This window comes from Neopelma chrysocephalum, unplaced genomic scaffold (assembly GCF_003984885.1).
Source record: "Neopelma chrysocephalum unplaced genomic scaffold, ASM398488v2 Primary Assembly neopelma1_66, whole genome shotgun sequence".
NCBI lineage: Eukaryota > Metazoa > Chordata > Aves > Passeriformes > Pipridae > Neopelma > Neopelma chrysocephalum.
Genome location: NW_020897725.1, coordinates 9435620 through 9455934, shown reverse-complemented (window position 1 = coordinate 9455934; position 20315 = coordinate 9435620). Strand labels below are relative to the sequence as shown.

At 39.4% G+C, this 20315-nt stretch overlaps 1 protein-coding gene across 1 annotated transcript in view; it reads left to right on the top strand.

Annotated features, from left to right (window-relative positions):
• Nucleotides 1–15701, top strand: part of KCNQ3 (potassium voltage-gated channel subfamily Q member 3) — a 200207-nt gene extending 184506 nt beyond the window's left edge. The window contains exons 13-18 of the mRNA XM_027684389.1: nt 305–492; nt 1552–1654; nt 4046–4177; nt 6554–6652; nt 8329–8413; nt 9524–15701. Coding sequence (XP_027540190.1) covers nt 305–492; nt 1552–1654; nt 4046–4177; nt 6554–6652; nt 8329–8413; nt 9524–10261 — 1345 coding nt within the window. The 3' untranslated portion in view covers nt 10262–15701. The remainder of the gene's footprint in view (nt 1–304; nt 493–1551; nt 1655–4045; nt 4178–6553; nt 6653–8328; nt 8414–9523) is intronic.
• The last annotated feature ends 4614 nt before the right edge of the window (nt 15702–20315 follow it).

The following is a 20315-nucleotide window of genomic DNA, read 5'->3' as shown; positions in this document are numbered from 1 at the left end:
TCCTAATACTAAAACTAATGCTTCAGGCATGCTACATGAGCTGAAGCACTATGATACCTTGCACGGAGAGGATAGCAAAACCCTCTGTTAACATTTTCAACATTGATACAAAAGTGCTCATAAAAAGCAGTTAATTATCTGTGGAGCTTAACTGTTGCTTATGAAGACATTCATTTATTATGGTAGCCCCAGCAGTGTCCTTGTATACAAAACATTTATTTAACCCATTATATACTAAAAGCATCATGAAAACAAGTTAATAGTGTACAAAGGAGGAAAATGTTTACTTTTGCTTATTTTGTAGCCAAAAGCTGGGTCTCTTGGATCGGGTTCGTGGTACCAATACTAAAGGAAAGCTATTTACCCCTCTGAATGTAGATGCCATTGAAGAAAGTCCTTCAAAAGAACCTAAGAATGTTGTCTTGAATAATAAGGAGCGTTTTCGCACTGCATTCCGAATGAAAGCGTACGCTTTTTGGCAAAGCTCAGAAGGTAGCCCATCTGTGTTGGTTTGTTTCTATGCAACCCCTGTTCTCCCCATTTTACTTTGTTCCTCTGCATCTTCTGTTGAAGGTTTGTGACTTTCTGGGCTAAGCACGTCTGGTAACTGGTTTTACGTGGTACAATTGGGGAAGCCCAAGGAAATGAATCCTGGAGTCCAGGCAACACAGTGCTTGAAAAAACACAGGAACCATCCATGAAAACAGCAATTGATGTGCCATAAAGCCAGTGTTGTAATAAGCCTATTTGACCTAGAAAAAAAAGGCACACTGGGCAGTGAATGTATATCCCCTAAAAAACACATGCCATCATGGCTTGGTTTATCAGCAGGGCTGCTATGCTAAGGTAGCTCCCTCCTAGACTGCATCCAGCCCTGCACTAGCCTGTGTCCAGGCATCTCAAATATCTCCTCATTGCCATCTCATAAAACCTTGTTTTACAGAGTCAAGGTATTCTTCCCCTCCTCTCTCCCCAGGCCCTCCGCCCCTCATCAGATTTCCATTGGGTGTCCACACATCATAGGGCATTTTTCCTCTCAGCTTCCCTGAGCACACATTTTCCTCTTCTTCCTATAGCATCCAAATGGTCTTTAAATAACAGTTTCTCCTTTATTGAACCAGCTGGCATCAGTGCTGGACATACTACCATAGATATACTCTGGGTGTCCACACTGGAAACTTGATTATTCTTCTTCATGAGGGTACATGAGCTCCAAGCAGTGCAAGTGAAAGGAGAGCTTGGCCTGTGGCTTCTAAACTTGTTTTAGTGTTTACATAAAATATTTGGACAAAGATCCACTGTAAAGGAAGATATGTTCCTAATATTTCAGAAATGCTGGAATCTGAGAGGAGATCCCTCAAATAATGTGACTTACAGATGTCCCAGAACTGTTAAATCCCTTTCAAGAGCTGAACAACGAAAGAGGAACATGTAAGAGTTGGTCCTTTACTAAATTGCACTTACCTTAAGCAGCGCTTTAGTCAGACAGATATCCCTCTAATTACTGTGTGGTCAGATGTTCACACAGCTGGTTTTTGGCCTGCTTTGCAGATGCAGGAACAGGGGAACCCATGGCAGAAGACAGAGGCGACAGTAATGATTTTCTTATGGAAGATATGATCCCCACATTCAAGACAGCCATCCGAGCTGTCAGGTAAATATCTCCAGTGATCCTCAATGCCTATTTTTTTTCCCCTCTCTTTCCCCCCCCCTTTTTTTTTTTCAATGTTTATGGTTCAGGAAATCACTTTACCATATTGCTACATGTTGATTCATTGTTCTGTTATTGCTTTTTAAAAATGCAATATAATAGATAATTCTGACTACATTCAAAAGCACAAGACAGACCCTATTCAAAGTCTGTTGAAAAGATGCAGAAAGGAGAATGTTTTTCAATAACATTGACCATGTCATTTTTGCAAGATAATTATATTTATTATAAAGTAATATTGTATACAGTTCCTCATTAAAATACTATATAAATATGATTTATTACTCAGTTTAGTGACTAATATTTGTATTAAACTGGAATTTTCACTAAACAAAAAACTCTGAGCTGACTCAGCTCTTCTTTATTCACAATCATATGAGTGTGCAATATACTTTTCAGCTATCATCTTTTAATAGATGCTGAGGTCTCCATTTCAGCAGTTTTTGGCTTGTGACATGTGTCACCTCTATTTTCATGTCACAAGAGATATTCCCTGGGGTTAGAAAACTCCTAGTAAGCCTTGATAATGTGTTTAGCACATCAAGCAAATAGAATTCATTCACTGATGCCCTGTTACTTCTCAATGTTCTGTTTTCTCTTCCCTTGAAAAATGCTCCCATATGAAAATACTCTCCTTTCATTGCAATTGCTGTTTATTCCAGAAGTTACTAAGTTTTGGGTCAGGGACTTGACACCTTCCAGGTGAAATACTGCAAGTCTGGAGTGCCCCAAAATCATCTAAGAAAAACTTCAAGGAAGATGGTTGTAAAACATAACCATATATTATATGTATATAACCATAGTATGTACTCTCCTGGTTCTCTTCCAGTTGGGTGCAGGAGAACCAGACACTAAAAATCACAAGTTTCCTCAAGCCTGCTGAAAGCCACGTCCCACAGGCTTTGCTCGTGTTACCCATGACTGCTTCCCTCCCATTGGAAGTTTCTTCATCCCTATGTCCTCCATAGCTTTCTCTTTCTTTCCCTGATACCTGCTTGCTTTCTAACTCAGAGACGTGATACTTATTACTTTTGCAAAACTTCTTTCCCACATCCTGTCCAAATCTAATTGATTCATGCAATTTCCCTTTAAACTCAATCAGGAGCCAAGATTTTTTTTTCTTATGTAGTTTATCCAGACTTTGAATGTTAATGGGAAGTAATTCTTTCAGACAACACCACTTAATGGATTTCAGGGTCATGACCAAGGAGATTTTAAACTGAAATTGCTAACAGTGTGATTCCTGTTTTTCATTTATGTCTTTTAATGTATAGTTTTGCTGTTATCATATATAATTTGGCTTAAATAGGCATAGATATAATTCTGAAATCTTGAAAGATTTATAAGCAATAGAGTTGAAGAGTCAGCAGCCCTTAAAGAGTCATAATAGAATTATCTTTGCTAAATGAAAGTTTATGCAGATTTTAAAAACATTAAAAAACCCACCAACATTAAATAAAAAGCAAGTCAGAATCTTAACAGATAACAGGAATTCCCCAATTCAGACCAACAAGAACATGAAGACTACTGAGAAAACAAAGCCCCAGAACACAAACCTAAATCATATGACGATAAAGATTTCATTCTTTAAACATGTTTCTTCTATTTGTTTAATCTACCAAGACTCAACAGTTTAAAACAATGTATAAACAGAAAAGAATGAAGAAAAATAATGCCAAATATTTTTTAAGTGCTCTGGCCAGCAGTAGTCCTTATTATAAGAATTCTGTTACTAATTACTAAGTCATTTTATAATAACAGCAATAATAACAGCAATTATATTTTTATCATTACAACAACAACAACAAAAATATTATACTGCTGATTTTTCAAGGACAGTTCAGACAGTTCTAACAGTTTTTCTTCTCTTCACAACTTGAACTGCTGCTAACTCCCTAACTTCCACATTTATATCTAATTTGCATTTCCTATCCAAAATTCTTCCAGGTGCAAAACGAAACCCAAGATGAAAATGAATCAGCATTACATATACTATAAATTAGCTTTATAATGGGCCAAAGCATTAAAAAGCAACTTCAACTTCACAGCTTCAAAATCTCCCATGGCTTATATTGTTCAAATTCAAACTCCAAATAAGATTCTGTAGCTTTTAACCATTTGTTTTAGCGTATTAATTATGAAAAGCCAACTATTAAGTATTTCCAAATGTGGTATGATGTTAGAGATTCTCTGCTTATATTTTATTGACTTGTTTGGAAATAAAGTGCTCAATTTCCAAACACCCAGTGTATTTATCAATTATTTGATGAAACTGGAAATTATCATTATGGAGTTTATATAATAAATTAATATTTTTTTCTGTTTATTATGCAGAATACTACAGTTTCGTCTCTATAAAAAAAAATTCAAGGAGACTTTGAGGCCTTATGATGTAAAGGATGTGATAGAGCAATACTCAGCAGGGCATCTTGATATGCTTTCCAGAATAAAATACCTTCAGGCAAGGTAAGAATCTTCTGGTTAATGGTTGAAAACGTTTAGCTTTGCTGGCAAAATAAAGGCATACTCGGCCTATTTGTGTAAGGTCACTCGGAAGCTATGACTTTGCATAGTGTAGCTGGTCCATAAGAAAACTTTTTCCCAAAGAAAAAAAGCAAGTGAGTAGCTAGCAGGGATAACTGCAGCAAGAGACCACTGGCTCAGATTTAGAACAAGGACATTAAAGTCTTGTGAATTTCCTGACCTTCTTTGATCTGGATCAAGTTTCTCTCCTTTTCCATATATTATAGATGATAAATAAAAGAAATAGCTGTTCTACATGAGCTTTTCTTTGGGCTGGATTCTCTGCTGACCTGTGCCTAGTGAAACATCTCATACAAGTGCAAAAATGCCTCAGCACAGAAGGTTTCACATCCCCTTCGCTCAGGTGCAAATTGACATAACTGAAAAACAAATGGCCTCTGTGACTGTTCAAGTCAATCTTCCCCCACAGTTGTTTCCTCACAGAGTCGGTTCATCACAATGCGCTTTTGAGGAATGTCTACAAAAGTTTGTGCTGCTCACACCCTGAGCCATGAGCACAGGTCAGAGCTTGAGGCCCTGAGGTTGTCTGGGCCTGAGTGTACGTGTGTGCACGTGTGTAGCTCTTTAGCTCAGTCCCAGCACAGTCCCCTGAGGCCCCCAGTCACTCTGAGCAGCAAAATGCCACACAGACAATTTCTCTCATGAGTGGGCTGAGGAAGAGCAACCCTTGCTGCATATTCAGACATTGGCTTTGTAAGGCTGCTCTGGTCCTTTTGTTGGACATTGTAATTTCTTATTTCAAAGTGATTTTCCACGTACTGGGCTATCTCTTTTTCAAGTATATAACATGTCTGGTTCCTACCTCACTATTATTGCTCTAGAAAAACTTCTTTCTATATGTCTTATACTAGAGATCCTTCCATTACCTCAGACTGAGGTGTTGCATGATTTTGGACAACAGCACCTCTTAGATACTCTCTTGACTCCTGGCAGCACTAAAAGTGCCTGACATGATTAGGTCCATCTCACACAGTGGTTATGTCAGAGCTTTGGGGAATGAAGTCACATTCCAGGCAGTCAGGGCAAGAATCACAGCACAGCCTCAGCCTGGTGTTCAACTCAGCAACACCATAAATAATCACCAGTAGCAGAACTGCAAAATTTCAACAGCCATGTTGCATCTATACAGGGAAGACCTTTTTAGAGGTCTTTTAAGAAAAAACATAATCCTGCAAAACCACGTGAGATTCCTCTTATGGTTAATAGAGAGCTGGTCAGCACAGTTGTGCTTTATGGCCCATCTAATCCCTGCTTAAACCAGATGCGTTCATGTGGGCAGCTGAATCTCCCTTCCTGTCCCACAAATTTTCTTCACTGTGTTGGCTGGATCTCCACTGATTGCAACTGGACACAACCAGGGAGGTGCATCCTACTTGGTGAGTTTATGAATAGCAAGGTGCCATCGAGTTTGAAGAGACATGGACTGATGTCTCAGCAGTGCTTGGGGGCCTGGCCAATATCTAGCTATCTTTGTGAGGCTTGCCTTGAGCTTTTTCAAGTTCCATTTTCAAAACTCCATGGGGCACTGTGAAGCCATGCAATGTACCTGCATGGATTGTCTGATCATACAGACAGCTGGTCTGTGCACTAGTGACTAGTGCTGACTGGTATCTGGTCAGTTTGGGGTGTGGGCTGAAAGAACAGAGACTTGCTTGCACCTGAGCAGCTGGATATGCCAAATGAAAGAACATTTTGATATAGTAAAAGAGTGTAATTAAATGAGCTGGAGCCTTCCAAACAATCCTTTTGCTTTTGTGCCAAATAAAAAGTCAAGTAGGATTCACTGTGAAACTTCATTTAAAGATACGTTTTTCAAACTAAAAAAAAAAAATAGTAAATACAAAAATATTACTGGACAATTAGGTACAGCAACTGCCAAAATGTCCTTGATTTATTAAGAATTTAAGGAATTCTACCTTTCACCAAGTTCTGATTTTCATTATCCAGCAAAGAACCTGATGGGTCTCCTGACATTTTTAACAGCAGCTGCTATTGGGGATTTTTTGACAATCATGCTGTTTGGCTCCTTTGAAGGAAAAGAAGTCATGTGTTTCAAATGTTGAAGTTTGGAAACTGTGAGCTAGACCATTACTTAATTGCCATAAAATTACCATGTAATTGCAATTCAATGTATTGGTTGTGGACCCGGAACAGAACAAACACACCATGACCCTCAGTATATTACCAAATCAACACCTGCTTTCTTTTTGAATCTTTGCTTCAGAGATGTATAGCATATTCTGTCATGTGTTAGCATTTGGAGATGGACTTATGCAGTTGCACTTTTCTTTTTTTCAGAGTAGATATGATTTTTACACCTGGACCTCCATCTACTCCCAAGCATAAGAAATCCCAAAAAGGAGGAGCTTTTTCTTACCCTTCACAACAGTCTCCCAGGTGAATTTTTTTATGCCTAGTATTTAGCACAGCCCAATACAGAAATAACACGTTAATTCATACCAATAAACATGACCTTTATTCATCCACAGTTATAGTGATGATACTGAGAGCATATGTTGCTGTAAGATATCCACGTGGGTAAATGTTGAGCCAGAAAGTCACTACCTTCCCTAAAAACAAAGTATGATGGAAATCTAAACAATGGCTTCTTATTTGTCTAGGTCAGCTTCTCCACAGTTTGGAAATATGATTTTAAAGTAATTACACACATTTGATTGCTGATGTGCTGAATTTCTAACATTCAACTAGTAAACTCACTTAAAAGCTTGAAATTAACAATAGTTTGAAAGTAAACTAGTTATCTTTCCAAAGTGAAAAAAGCTTCATTATGGCCCCCACCAAATGCCAAGCAAAGATTTTTAATGCTGCTTCTTTTAAAACAAAATAAATTGTAATATCAGGTTTCTGGGTGTGAAAGTTGCAGCATCTTATTGTATTGCTGCATTCCTGGTAGCAAGAATTCAATAATAAATGACATTTCTTCTGTTGTTTACAACTATCAATCTGTCAATAAATACCAATCAAGAACCACATAAGACCGTCAACAATCTGTCCCCAAAGCTGTTGTAGTTGCTCAGAACAAAAGCAATCTTACAGAAAATAAATTATCCACCCTGGAAAAAATCTGAACCCATGTAAATGGGAAGAGAGAGACCTAAGCATATGGAAGAGACAGTGATCATTTCGGAAATGAAGCAGATTGCAAAAACTGAATGAGCCCTTATCACTAATAACTCAGTGTGGAAAATCTGACATATTTTAGTTATAGTTTCTGCTCTGGTAAGATCACAGCTATATTTTGGATTTTGTCAGAAAGCGAAGAACTGGACCTGTTAAAAGTTTTAGAGTGTATTTGTTACAATTCATGTTAAAGAGCAAGTGCTTAGAAACTGTTTTCCTAAACTTTGGCATAGGTTGTGGGAAGACACAGATTCCTTTGAGGTTGGTTTAGAAACCATTTGATAAAGTTTTAACTTGATCATGAGCTGCCTAACTCCCATGAAGTTATAAATCAAAGCTCTTTAGTTAGAGATCATCTTCTTACCTCCTGAAGTTTGTCCCTATGGTGGACAGGAAGGAAGAAATTGCATAGATGAAAATTCATTCTGGAATCTGCTGCCAGACTGTCTCTTTTCAGCATTTCCAGTCTCTGCCACTTATTATTTGGTTTAATGAAATCGAGAAAAAAAACACACTCATCCTTGAAACTCAGATTCAGTCTCTAAATACACTAATTATAAAGAATTAGATTTGAAAACACATGGCCATCTGCAGACCCACTAACTAGACTATCTCGATATTTGTCACAAGCCTGAAATTATTCCGCCAAGTCAGAGATCAATTTCAACATTATTTTGAATTTTTTGGCTTTTGTTTTTTCTTAATTTTTATCTTAATCGTGAACAAAAAAAATTAAATTAAAAATCAAGAGTACAATTTTTAGAATTGAATTAGAATCACATAGAATTTTTACTCTTGTTTTTATGATAAATAACTAACTGGTCTCCGAGGGTGTATAAGAATGCATCACCAAGATGTGAATTGTTTCTGATAGAAATTGCTTACTGTGATGCAAAAATTGAGCACTAATTAGAGTTATTAATTCTTTGTAGAAATGATCCGTATGTAGCCAAAGCATCTACAGCAGACACTGAAGACCAAAGTATGATGGGCAAATTTGTTAAAGTTGAACGACAGGTATGTAGTTTCATGACAATGATGGAGGCTGAGGTGCTTGTACAGAAATGGTAGAGCTGACATAATTTCTGTATGACTCTGGCTGACCCAGGAAGAATTCTACTGCTGGTTGTTAGTTTTTCATGATAGAATTTACTTACCTGGGAAGTGTGCATTTTGAAACCTGTTGAATCAATATCATTATATATGGCAGAAGATCCTAACCATGACGTTTAAGTGGGACTTTTTCATTTCCCTAAACGCCATATTCATCACACCTGGTGCTCTGTTATGAGCAACCCCTTCTTCTGCAGGGTCTGGCACTCAAAATGATTGCTCCCAAAGGTATTTTTGGGCCCTATCAAAAGAGAAAGGGAATGAGTCCTGATATGTAACCCTAATGTTGTGGGACTGTTAAGAGTTAGAGAATAGGTCTGTCTGCAAAGGTACTTCCATATGTTGTATTTTGGTAATGGCTATTTACCATATGGTATCAAGATTTTGTAATAACGCTGTAGACTTCTGGTGGATCTGTATGTATGGCCAGTCTTCGCGAACGAAGATTTTGGGAAAGGTCTTTTACCTTTCCAGCCTGCGCAATGGATTTTTTAGGTGAGACACAGCATGCGCTGAACTGAGCCCACCCTTTAATCCTAAGGTTCATCTGCCGGGGCCAAGCAAGCTTGGACAATGGCAGTGAGGTCCTCAGGACGTAGGTTTGTTTAGAGTGCCCTTCTCATAGATGGATGGCCTTACAGGGCTAACAAGCTCCATCTGCCCGGGGGACCAGGAATCGAACCAGGGTCACAGCGGTGAGAGTGCCACATCCTAAACACTAGGCCACCAGGGGTCCCAACTGCTGGTGGATACTGGACTGTTAAATATCCAGCTACACTAAGATATTTTTTGGCACAGTTCATAGGGACAGGTCTTATTCTGAGGCAGTTAGAGGATAAGCTGGCATCCACTGCAGTCCAGCTTGTGAGGGAAGGTCATGATTATCCTGTAATTACCTTCATGACCAATAAAGATGACAACACACCATTGCTGGAGGCAGTGCATGTATGGAAACATAGATTCTCTTGTTGAACAACTAACGTGATGCAATGTCATGACATTGGTATTTTTCAGGTAAATGACATGGGGAAGAAACTGGATTTTCTTGTTGATATGCATATGCATCATATGGAACAGCTGCAAATACAAGTCGCTGAGATAAGTCCATTGAAAGAAACTGCTTCTCCTGCAAGGGAGAAGAGAGAAGAAAACAAATATTCTGAATTAAAAACAATAATATATAAATACACTGAGCAGTGTGCTCGTGAAACTCCTTACAACTTCCAGCAGGTTCCAGTCAACAAAGTCAGTCCTTATGGTTTCTCAGCTCGAGGTCATACAACTCATTCACAACCTTTATCAACAGGTGGGCAAAACTCTGGCAAACTGCAAGCCACACCTTCCTCAACTTCATATGCAGAAAGGCCAACAGTTCTGCCTATATTCACGCTGATGGACTCCCAGGTTAGCTACCACTCCCAAGGAGACCTACAAAGCCCTTATTCAGACAAGGTGTCTCCAAGGCAGAGAAGGAGCCTAACAAGAGACAGTGACACTCCATTGTCCCTTCTATCAGTCAACCACGAGGAACTCGAGCGCTCCCCAAGTGGCTTCAGTATCTCCCAGGAGAGGGACGACTTCCCGTTTGGCCCCAACGGGGGATCGGCGTGGATGAGAGAGAAACGCTACCTAGCAGAGGGGGAGACAGACACAGACACAGACCCTTTCACACCAAGTGGCTCCATGCCTTTGTCTTCTACAGGAGATGGGATTTCAGATTCAATATGGACCCCTTCAAACAAGCCAGTCTAAAAGTGCGTGTGGGGGCAGTCACTGGTTGACTTCTCCGTGTAATGTAAGCATACTTTGTATATCTCACTTACTCTACACCCAAAGCTTACTAGTTCCAAACACCAATGGCTGCATAAGATGCATGTGATATTAGTGGTAGTCATTCTGCACCATTTCATACGATTTAATAATGCAGTTTTTTTCATGCTACCAAAACTAAGGAGCTTAGTTTTGAGCATGGTTTGCATGACTTTACCCTGTATAAATGGTACAGCTGATTTCTTCTATGATACATATCTATCTGATACTCTTCAATACAACAATGGTGAATTGATAACAGGCAAGATATGGTGGTCCTTGCTACATTTTGTAAACAGAGCAGCAAAGTAAAAGTATTTTCAGGAGCAATATCCCTTTGTGGAAACATACTGAAAAATGATTAATACATTATAAGTCAATCTCTAACCAACCTAGCCAAGAACTTCTAATATCAAAAGCAGGGAAAAAGCTGAGTCAAAGTATGACCTTATTGAAATAGGTTTCTGAACTAAGTGTTTCTCATGTGATTTCTTATATAATTACCCCCGAAATACAATGCTGAAATTAAATTAAGGGTAGAATTTTAAATCATCAAAGCCACCTTCTGAGATTGATCATAGCTATTTATTTATTGTAAAATGTAAATATAAATCCCTCAAACTACTTCGAAAATCTTCACTAGTGTTTATAAAATTGCTCAAAGTGTGACTGCAATGCTATTTTATAGAAAATCTTTCGCTAAGTCAATTTGTTACTTATGGGGCCAAATTTTCTTTCTGTTCAAAAAATAAGGTTAGTCAGTGTAGGGAACTCCAGGTTTATACACTCCACTCTTTTACTGATTTGTGTGCTGCTAAGTAAGATGCATAATGTAACTCTGCCTCAGTTTCCCAATCTGTTAATTGGGAGTTATACTTCCACACATAAACACAGGTTGTAAGGCTCAAGTCACTAATATTTGCAAAGTGCTTTGAGCTCTTCAGATGTGCAGAATATCATTACTCTATCTTCTGTGAGTCCCACAGTGTGGGATGCTGCCAGGATCCGTTTCTCTGTTTACTGCTTCTCTTGGAAATAGACTGCTCCAAATCCATGAATGTTTGCCATATTTAAGATCAATGTATGAATAAATAAACACCATTTTTGTCACCTGTCCCTGAGCAGCAGAGGGGTAAGGATGCTCCCTAAGCCTTGGCCAAATATTATTTTCACAGAAACTGGATATTATATTGAGGGAGAGCAGGAAATTCATTCAACCCACTGGGAAGAAACGAATCAAAGATCTCACCAGTGGGAATGTAGTACCTAAAAAGCTAGTGAAACTAAGCCTATCTGAATATCCTGTGCAGGTCTTACCTGTGTCAATTAAGGTGTCCATAAAATAACACCCATTTGATTTCAAGTTTGATGGCTGTATACTCTTTACAGCTGGTGGGAAATTAAGCAGTGCAGTCAGTGAACACAAGGTACAAGACACAAGGCACATGTCAGCTTTAGAATGAGATTAATCTCACCTTTAACTCATTTATCTACAATGACCAAATTACTACCAGCTTCACAGGGAGTAGAGGGTGACTTGCTTAGATGTCAAATGATCAGAGACACCCACAATCAGTGGGAAGGCTCTCACCTCTACCCCACTGACCCAAGGTGCAGCCTCTCTGCCATGGCTCCTGTCAAGAACGACCCCTGTCACTCCACACAATGGCCAGAGCACTGACCAACAAAGACACAAGCATTTGGTTCATGTAAGATGTTAGAAAGTGGTCTTTCTGTAGTGACTGCTGGTATTATACTGCAGCTGCATAACTGAGCATCCTTTGCACATCCAGTCAGAGCACAAGAACACATTACTGGGCTTCCCAGTACTTACTGGGTATTGAACAGACCTGGATAGAGTGCATTTGAATAGGCAATATTTTGTTGGGTTTTGCCCACCATAGGAAACTTCACGTTCAATTCCTTGGCATCATTGACATCTCCTAGCAGTAATTCCATCCAGGGGGCTTCTGTTCCTTTCCAGTGTAGGCATTGCCTTTATCTTCATTGTTTATTCTGTATTGGAAGAGACATGCAAAGGATTAGGATCTTCTTACTTCATCTGCTTCTTCTGGTAAATCATGCTGCATCCTTTTGGGATGGATCTTCAGGGAGAACAAACTGCTGTTGTTAGTGGAGTAAATCATGCAGACCAGTTACAGCCTTTGAAGACTGGCCTGAGTCCATGGAGCTGTTCTGAGGCTGGTAACTATGATGATATGAGGCAAAATTTTGATAATTACTTAATTGACAGAATAGCCATTGACATGAAAGATAATCTCTGTTTGGGGCAATTTTTATGGCTAAATTTGCAGAGAATAAAACTAACTGACAAACTGATTATAATTTGGTATATTGAGAAGAATTCTTTGGCCTTTGATGATTCGTGGAAATACCTGTTTTGCACCTGCTGCAGGCTTTCTGATATAGGAATAGATGCCTGTGGCAACTCGTGAGATTTAACCCTCACACAACAAGAGAATGAAAAACAATGAAAAATTATTTTGACATTGATACACTTCTGAAATTGGTGTAAGTGTATGCTATACAAGCCTGCTTATTTGTAAAGGGCCTGTCATTCCTACTGATTTCATCTGAGTTTGGTCCTTCTTAAAATGCTTTCTAGATCGGAGCAATCAAAAATCAAGGCAGCCAAAAAGCAGGTACAATCTGAGAAATTTGTTTGTGACTGTCTTTGACAGCGGCTGTGCCATGCAGTTCCCTGTCCAATTCCCACTTAAATTCTTCAGTTCAAGTTTCTATTCTTTCCCATGCCAGGTGATATAAAAGGAATCTTCACTCAGTATTAAATCTGGCTGAAAATCCATAAATAGCCTCATTATAAAGGTATGTTCCTTCCAAGAAAAAATCCAAGCAAGGGTAGAGACTTGGATGAGTCTTCACCTGCACACAGAGTGCAGCCCCAGAGAAAGCAGGATTTGGGCTGCCCTGCACTCTGTACACTTACAAGCTCAACTGCCTTTAAGTTAGTGTTTTTTATGGGCTGTAATCACCAATTTGCTGTATGCAGCTTAAAGGCACCAGGTCAGGTATTACCAGCCACATCATGAAATATTTAATGATGTGCTAACTGGCCAGATGAGGTCTGCCTCTTCTTAAAAAGCACTGGTGGTAAACTCAACAAGACCCTCTGCAAGGGACATCTGTGGAATCTGTGGAGAAGACCCAAGAAATGAGACAAGGAAGATCTGATTGGCTTATTTTATTTTTTCCTACACACTTCTTCACACTGAAACCAGTCGCTGCTCTGTTCAGAAGGGTGATGTGCTTAGCAGCTCTCTGCCCTCTACATCATCTGGATTAAAAACAGGATGTGCATCAGTTCTGCTGTCTGTGATGATGACAATGTGTCAAGGTGTCATCAGCCAGGTGAGATCTGGAGACCATCCCTGATCTGGGATGTGCACACAAACTTCATCAGACTGCAGTTCAGATGAGTCCACAGAGTGCATCCACCTTTGAACTGCAGTTTATGTGCCTGCCATAGATACTGGACAAAACAAAATAAACTATGTGTGACTCTGGTAACATTTAGAAGGTCAGGATTTTTTTCCACATGCAATTCACAATTTCATTTGAGAGAGCTCTCTGGGTCAACAACAGTATTCACAATAGAAATTAATTAGATTTATACCTTCTGTTTCTGTGTGATGGTTCAGTTTAAGAGCTACCAATGCTCTTCAGGTCAGATCTTTCTAGCATCTCAAGTGATGCTAACACTTTGTTTACATGTGGTTAATATAAAAGAGAACTAACCACTGGAATCCACTCTTTGATGAGTCTTAATTCAGTCCTTGAGATATTTATCATAATAAGAAAGTGTGGAGCTTTTCTCTGTTCTCCTTGAAGTCAGAAACCTTCTCAGACTGATGCAATGGGAGAGTCCTAATCTGCCTTTATTTGTGAATTTCCTTGTGAAAGACAGCACTGATCTGGAAACATTCTTCTTGGTTACATTTTTAGACTGATTTTCAGTCCCTAGTGAATGCCACACATCTGGAAGTTTTCAAAAAGGTGAATCTGTGTTTACATTGTGTGCCTCTCTTTGCAACATTATTATCAATTGAGGTTCCTCACTTTAGATTCAAACTGGGAATACCTGATTAAGGAAGAAGGGAACATTTAGTTGAAGTATGCAGGTATAGAAAATGTGGTTTATACTCTATTTAAGGGAAACTTAAAAAAAAAATCTAATCAGGTAATGGTAGTTGTCCCTGCCTTGGCTTTTCCCTGCACTGAATTAATCAGTTTGGCTCCCATCAAAATAAAAGGGAATTGAACACGTGGAGAGATTGATTAAAAAGTCCCTAAACTGACTTTGGCTATATTTGCTCTGTTTTTATCTGTAAGTTTGCTGCATTGTTACGGTTCAGAGTGGAAGTAGTTTAAAATTTTTCTGCTCCAAGTTGTGGCCCAGGAGCACCACAAACTCAACCTGACCTGAACCCGCGCGTAGCGGGGCCGCTGCCCCGTGACCTTCAGGCGAGCACTGGGGTCCAACCAGTTTGCAAGATCACAGCCTAAAGCAGTCAGAAAATTCAGAGTAAGGAGCAAATTCAGCCCTGCTGGGAGCCCAGTTGCTGTAGAGGCATCATATCCGCTTAGGTAAGAACTAAATTCATCCTGCTTTACTGAAGAGCACGCGAGAAAGAGCTGGATCTTGACTCCTTGCACCCCACAGCCCCCACCATTAAGCTTTAGGTGCCTAAGAGGGCAAACCTAAATTTTCTGAATTTGGTGGGATATCACTTTTTCAGGAGCCCAGCTGAATGTGGATGTTCACCCTGGAAGACTATTTTCAGGGGTACAGAGGAATAAGGGGCCATTTTCAAGTGTTTTGAGCTGGGCACTGTGGGAATGAAGATCATGGGTATCAGTTTTGCTTCTGATTATTTAGGCTGTTAAGTATTGATTCTTCCAAATTCAGCTTTGAGTAGCTTCCCTCTGAAGTTAAGTGAAACAAAATACTGAAAGTGGGATCCTATTCCATCATCGAGAACACGCTGGGACTGAAGGTTACATAGCCAACTGCATTTTGTTTTCTAGTTATAGCATCTTATTATTACTAGTATTTGTGCCTTGCTCACTGAAATTTTCTCCATGCTACAAAGATGCTTTTTCAGATTCTGGCTGACAAGGGAACACAACTTTTATACAAGTGGCCTTTAGTGCTCTTTATAATATTATTTATTGTAATTTTTAAACAGTATGTGTAATTTCTATTCTGGCACTGTCCAATATTTGAACAACTTTAATATGTTTATTTCAATATATTATGCAAACAATACTTCTTAACTGATTTTTTTATGTTCTGTCTTTAAAAACTGCACCACTTATTAATAAATAGAAATTTCAATTATGATGTGGATGGATTTATTTTCATTTAAATCACAATATCTTCACACATATTCAAAGAACACATTGTCAAATGTACCCCCAGCAGAGACATTGACAAAGACTCTTTTGACTTCATCTAGGCAAGACTGAACTCACAGCTACAAGTAGGTTTTGTCTGGCTTCCACAGCTAGTCCTGTTTTAATACAGTACACAGTAGATCCCACTGTTTGTGACTTCTTTTGATTTAGTGTCCATGTGACTTATATGGCTTTGAGCATATGTCTGTGGGGAAATGAAAACTGTAGGAAAATACATTCATATTAGAGACATTAATATGCTAAAATATTATGAAACTGCAAACAAAATATATAGAGAGCACAGTAATGGCACACGAGTGAATGGAATATCCTCTGCAGGGAAATTGCTTGAATTCTGCCCCTGGTTGTGTTGCAGCATTTCTGTGTGGTCTTGCGTCTGAATGAGACAGGAAGGGAAACACATCAAAAGTCACCTCTTCACAAAACAGCTGGACTCAGTGAGGTAATTTCAAGGCATTCCCTGTGGCTTCCTGGCTGTCACCAAAGAACCTGCTCTGCTCAACACTTGAAATACAACCTAGAAAAGGTTTCTTAATTTTTTGTGGTAAGTAAAAAATTATTCAGCATTTATTCCGTGTCTTATCCCACTTCTGTATCCCTGTAAAGTGGGGATAATTAAAAAGTCCTTTAGTACTGCAACATCATGTTGTGGTGCTTTTGAGTTAGTTTTTTAGTTTTAAATGGATTTGTTTAAATAAAATAATAAATCAATAAGAAACAGGATGAGTGCCAGGCTCTCACAGCCAAGTTCTATCATATTGTCCAAAGACTGACAGTCTGTTGTTTCTGTTGTTTTTTTTAATCCAATGCACCAGAGCGTGGAATTCTGAATGTCTTGGGTTCGGTTTTCCACACGGCCCTGAAGACTATGTACAACACTAGCACTTTCTCTATTCCCTACATTTTTTTCCAGGAAAACACAAAGGTACTTCAAATGTCTTCACTTTTATAGGCAACATTACCCCACATCATCATTGGTGACTTAGCAGTGAATGTCCCAACTTGAACTGAAGAGCAGCTGCTCATCAGCCACAGCAATGACGTTTAAATGAGTGTTTCACAGACACAATGGGTGAACCACTCAGCTTTTGTTCACCTGCACTGAAATGTATTGCATTGACATTTCCCCTTAGCTGTCACCCAAATACAGAAGCCTGACAAATCACTAGATTTCAGTAAGGCACGGGGTCTGATCTTTTAAGAAACAGATTCTAAAATGGTAACAAGGTGTGATACCTATCCTCAGGCAAAGCCCTGCTTATATCCAGGGAGTTTTTCCCTCCAGCAAGCTATGCTTATGTTTACATGGGACTTCTGAGGTCTTATATAATTGTCCCCCTCCTAAGCAGAATAAGACTTAGACTTAACAGTTTAGAAAGGGTAAATATGATGCATCCAGTATAGCTCAAGCAACAGTGTCAGGACGGGAAGTTTCTCAGTGTATCCTTCTCTTTCTTCTCAAGATGCTTTGATTTTTAAGACTTGCCAGGGTAAAACGGTCACTTGATTAACATAAAGCATCCTCTTGGAGCACAGAGAAGAGATGGAATCAGGAAAGCCAATTCCCATGGCACAGAGCAGCAGGAGAGCTAGACTGTCTTTAAAGAAATTGCCATCTAAGATGATGGCTGATAGCCCAGTGTGCTTGAGACAGCACCACAGCTTTTATCCTGCTTCCTTGTGTCAGATGTAGATGGTCAGCAGAATACAGCAAAGAACCATGAAAAAAGACGTGAGATGTGCTATGAAGGTTTTGGCAGATTTGATGGGATCAGTTATGTGTCTGGCACATATCCTAACAGAAATAAAATTGCTGGACAGGTCAATAAATATTTTCCTAAGTAAGTTCTGGACAGCTGCAACTTCTCTGTATCTTATCAAAGCTTTATGAGACTCTGTATTTACAAATGCCAAATGCTTGATCATGAGCTAACATCTTTAGAAGCCCCAAAGAAGCAGTGCACACTAGTGTGTGGGTCTGTAAATATCTCATGTGATGTATCTAACAAACAGATAACAAAGGAGACCACCCGGACTTCATGCCTCTCATCCCTTCATATTTTCACGATTTCCATGCCTCCTTTTTTTTCCAGTTTTTCTTCTTTTTCTCCCCTAAGAATATGCTTGAATTCATAAAAGTTTTACAATGTCAGAAACTTCAAAAGAAAGTGTTTCCTGCTTTAGACAAACAAATATACAAAATATTCTTACTGAAAACAATAAAAGTGAATGCTTGTAAAGTTTAATGCTCATTCTTTTCAGGAAGTTTTGTGGTGTTAGTACCAATCTTAGCAAAATATTGATAAGAAGAATTAAAGAAAGAATGTTATAAAGGGCAGGAATTATTTGCAATTCTAAATACATTTTCTGAAAGAAAGTTCTATGAATGGGAATAAATACATGTTTATATTTATAACTATATATTTGGGGTTCTGTAGCAGTGGAAAAAGTCCTGCCAAAGGGTTCAGCAAAGCAATGTGCTGGGTCCTGCACTTGGGTCACAACAACCCCAGGTAGCACTACAGGCTGGTGAAGAGTGTCTGGAAAGGTGCCCAGAGGAAAAGGACCTGGGGATGCTGATCAACAGCCACTGAGTATGAACCAGAGTGTGCCCAGGCGGGCAAGAAGGCCAAGGACATCCTGGCTTGTATCTCAAATAGTGTGACCAGCAGGACCAAGGAAGTGATTTCTCCCCCCATACTCAGCACTGGTGAGGCCACACCTCAAATCCTGTGTCCAGTTTTGGGCCCCTCATGACAAGACAGACATTGAGGTGCTGGAGCGTGTCCAGAGAAGAGCAGCAGAGCTGGGGAAGGGTGTGGAGCACAAGTCCTATGAGGAGAGGCTGAGGGACTTGGGGTTGTTCAGTCTGGAGAAAAGGAAGCCCAGGGGAGACTTTATCACTCTCTGCAACTCCCTGAAAGGAGGTTGTAGCCAGGTGGGGGTTGGCCTCTTCCCCAGGCATCAAGTGACAGAACAAGAGGAAATGGCCTCAAGTTGCACCAGGGGAGGTTAGATTTGATATTAGGAGCAATTTCTTCAATGAAAAGGTTGTCAAGCACTGGAACAGGCTGTCCAGGGAAGTGGTGGAATCACCATCCCTAGAGACATTTAAAAAATGTGTAGATGTGGCACTTGGGGACGTGGTTTAGTGATAGACTTGGCAGTGCTGGCTTAATGGTTGGACTCCATGATCTTAGAGGTCTTTTCTAACCTTAACAATCCTATGGTTTTACATACAGATTTAAGAGATGAAATATTCTTCTTCTAAAAAAGACTGACAAATAAACACAATTACATTTACAGAATTATCCTTAATAGAACTTTTGCATAAATAAATAAAATAGAAGAACATTGATAACATGTGAAGTTAAATTCAGATGAAAATAAACTTTATAGCGCTAGTGAATTTCTTAATAAAATAAACTAAATATCTTGTACACTTGTAATGGCAGAGGACTAACAGAGAAGTGTTGAACTGCAATCAGGCTTTTTCAGAACAAATGGAATGTACACAATTGATACTTTTCTAAAGAAAGTTTATTAACGAATTACTCAAATGTGCTTTCATAGAAACATTTGCCACACCATAAGGAAATGTAACAGAAAATAAGAATTCAGTCCTCTGGAGTAAGCTTGAGTTAGGTTTGCTTCTTTGTTCTTTATTTAAAATCAGCATTTCCTTCTCTATTGCACATCAGCATCTGATGAGAGAAGGGCACAGCTGGATATGTGTTTTCCTACTAGGCATATAAGATAGGTTTGCAAGATGCTTTAGGTACTACAGTACTCCATGTACCACAGCTCATTTTTAGGGCCCAGATGGTACATACCTCAGCCAGGGTGGAGGGTGGTGCTACCTGAGGACAGTGGCAGACCAGGACAGAGCAGGTGGGAGGGGATGGTGGCTGGTGATGCCATCACAAGAACGTATGTCTGGAGCCCTTGCAGTCGCTCACACGTATCGCAATTGCTATGTAGAAATGTGGTGTTTAAAACATGTTTAAAAGACTAAGAAAAAGCCAGAAGGAAGAAATAATGCATTGCTTTCACACTGTGTCCTCAGCCCACAGAGAGATAAAGCACCAACATTCAGATTTCGTTTTCTCCCTCCTTACTGGAACATCATACAACACTGTCCTCTCTCTTATAGGTAAACCACAGGCATTTCATTGAATGTGTGTTTATTTGAATTGCGTTAGCAGGGACTTAACCTGCCTAACCTTCAGCAAACGAATGCATTTGCTCAGTAATTTATATGAATTATAACTCTGTTACTAAGAGACACTAAAAATGTCTTCTTTTCCTCTTCTGGATTTTGAGATGCGAGTTATGGGCACAGTGCTGCCACACAAAGGGATGCTGGAAAAAGAAATCATGTAAAGACTATACTCCTGAGAAAGCTAGTTGCTCAGAGGGATGCTCTGAGTGAGAACACAGCATTGTCCCCAAGAGTCAAAGTTGGGGCTGAACAATAGCCCCCTCCCTGGTCACCTGAGCATTGCTCGGCAGCTGAGGAAAGTTAAAATTACAGAGTCCC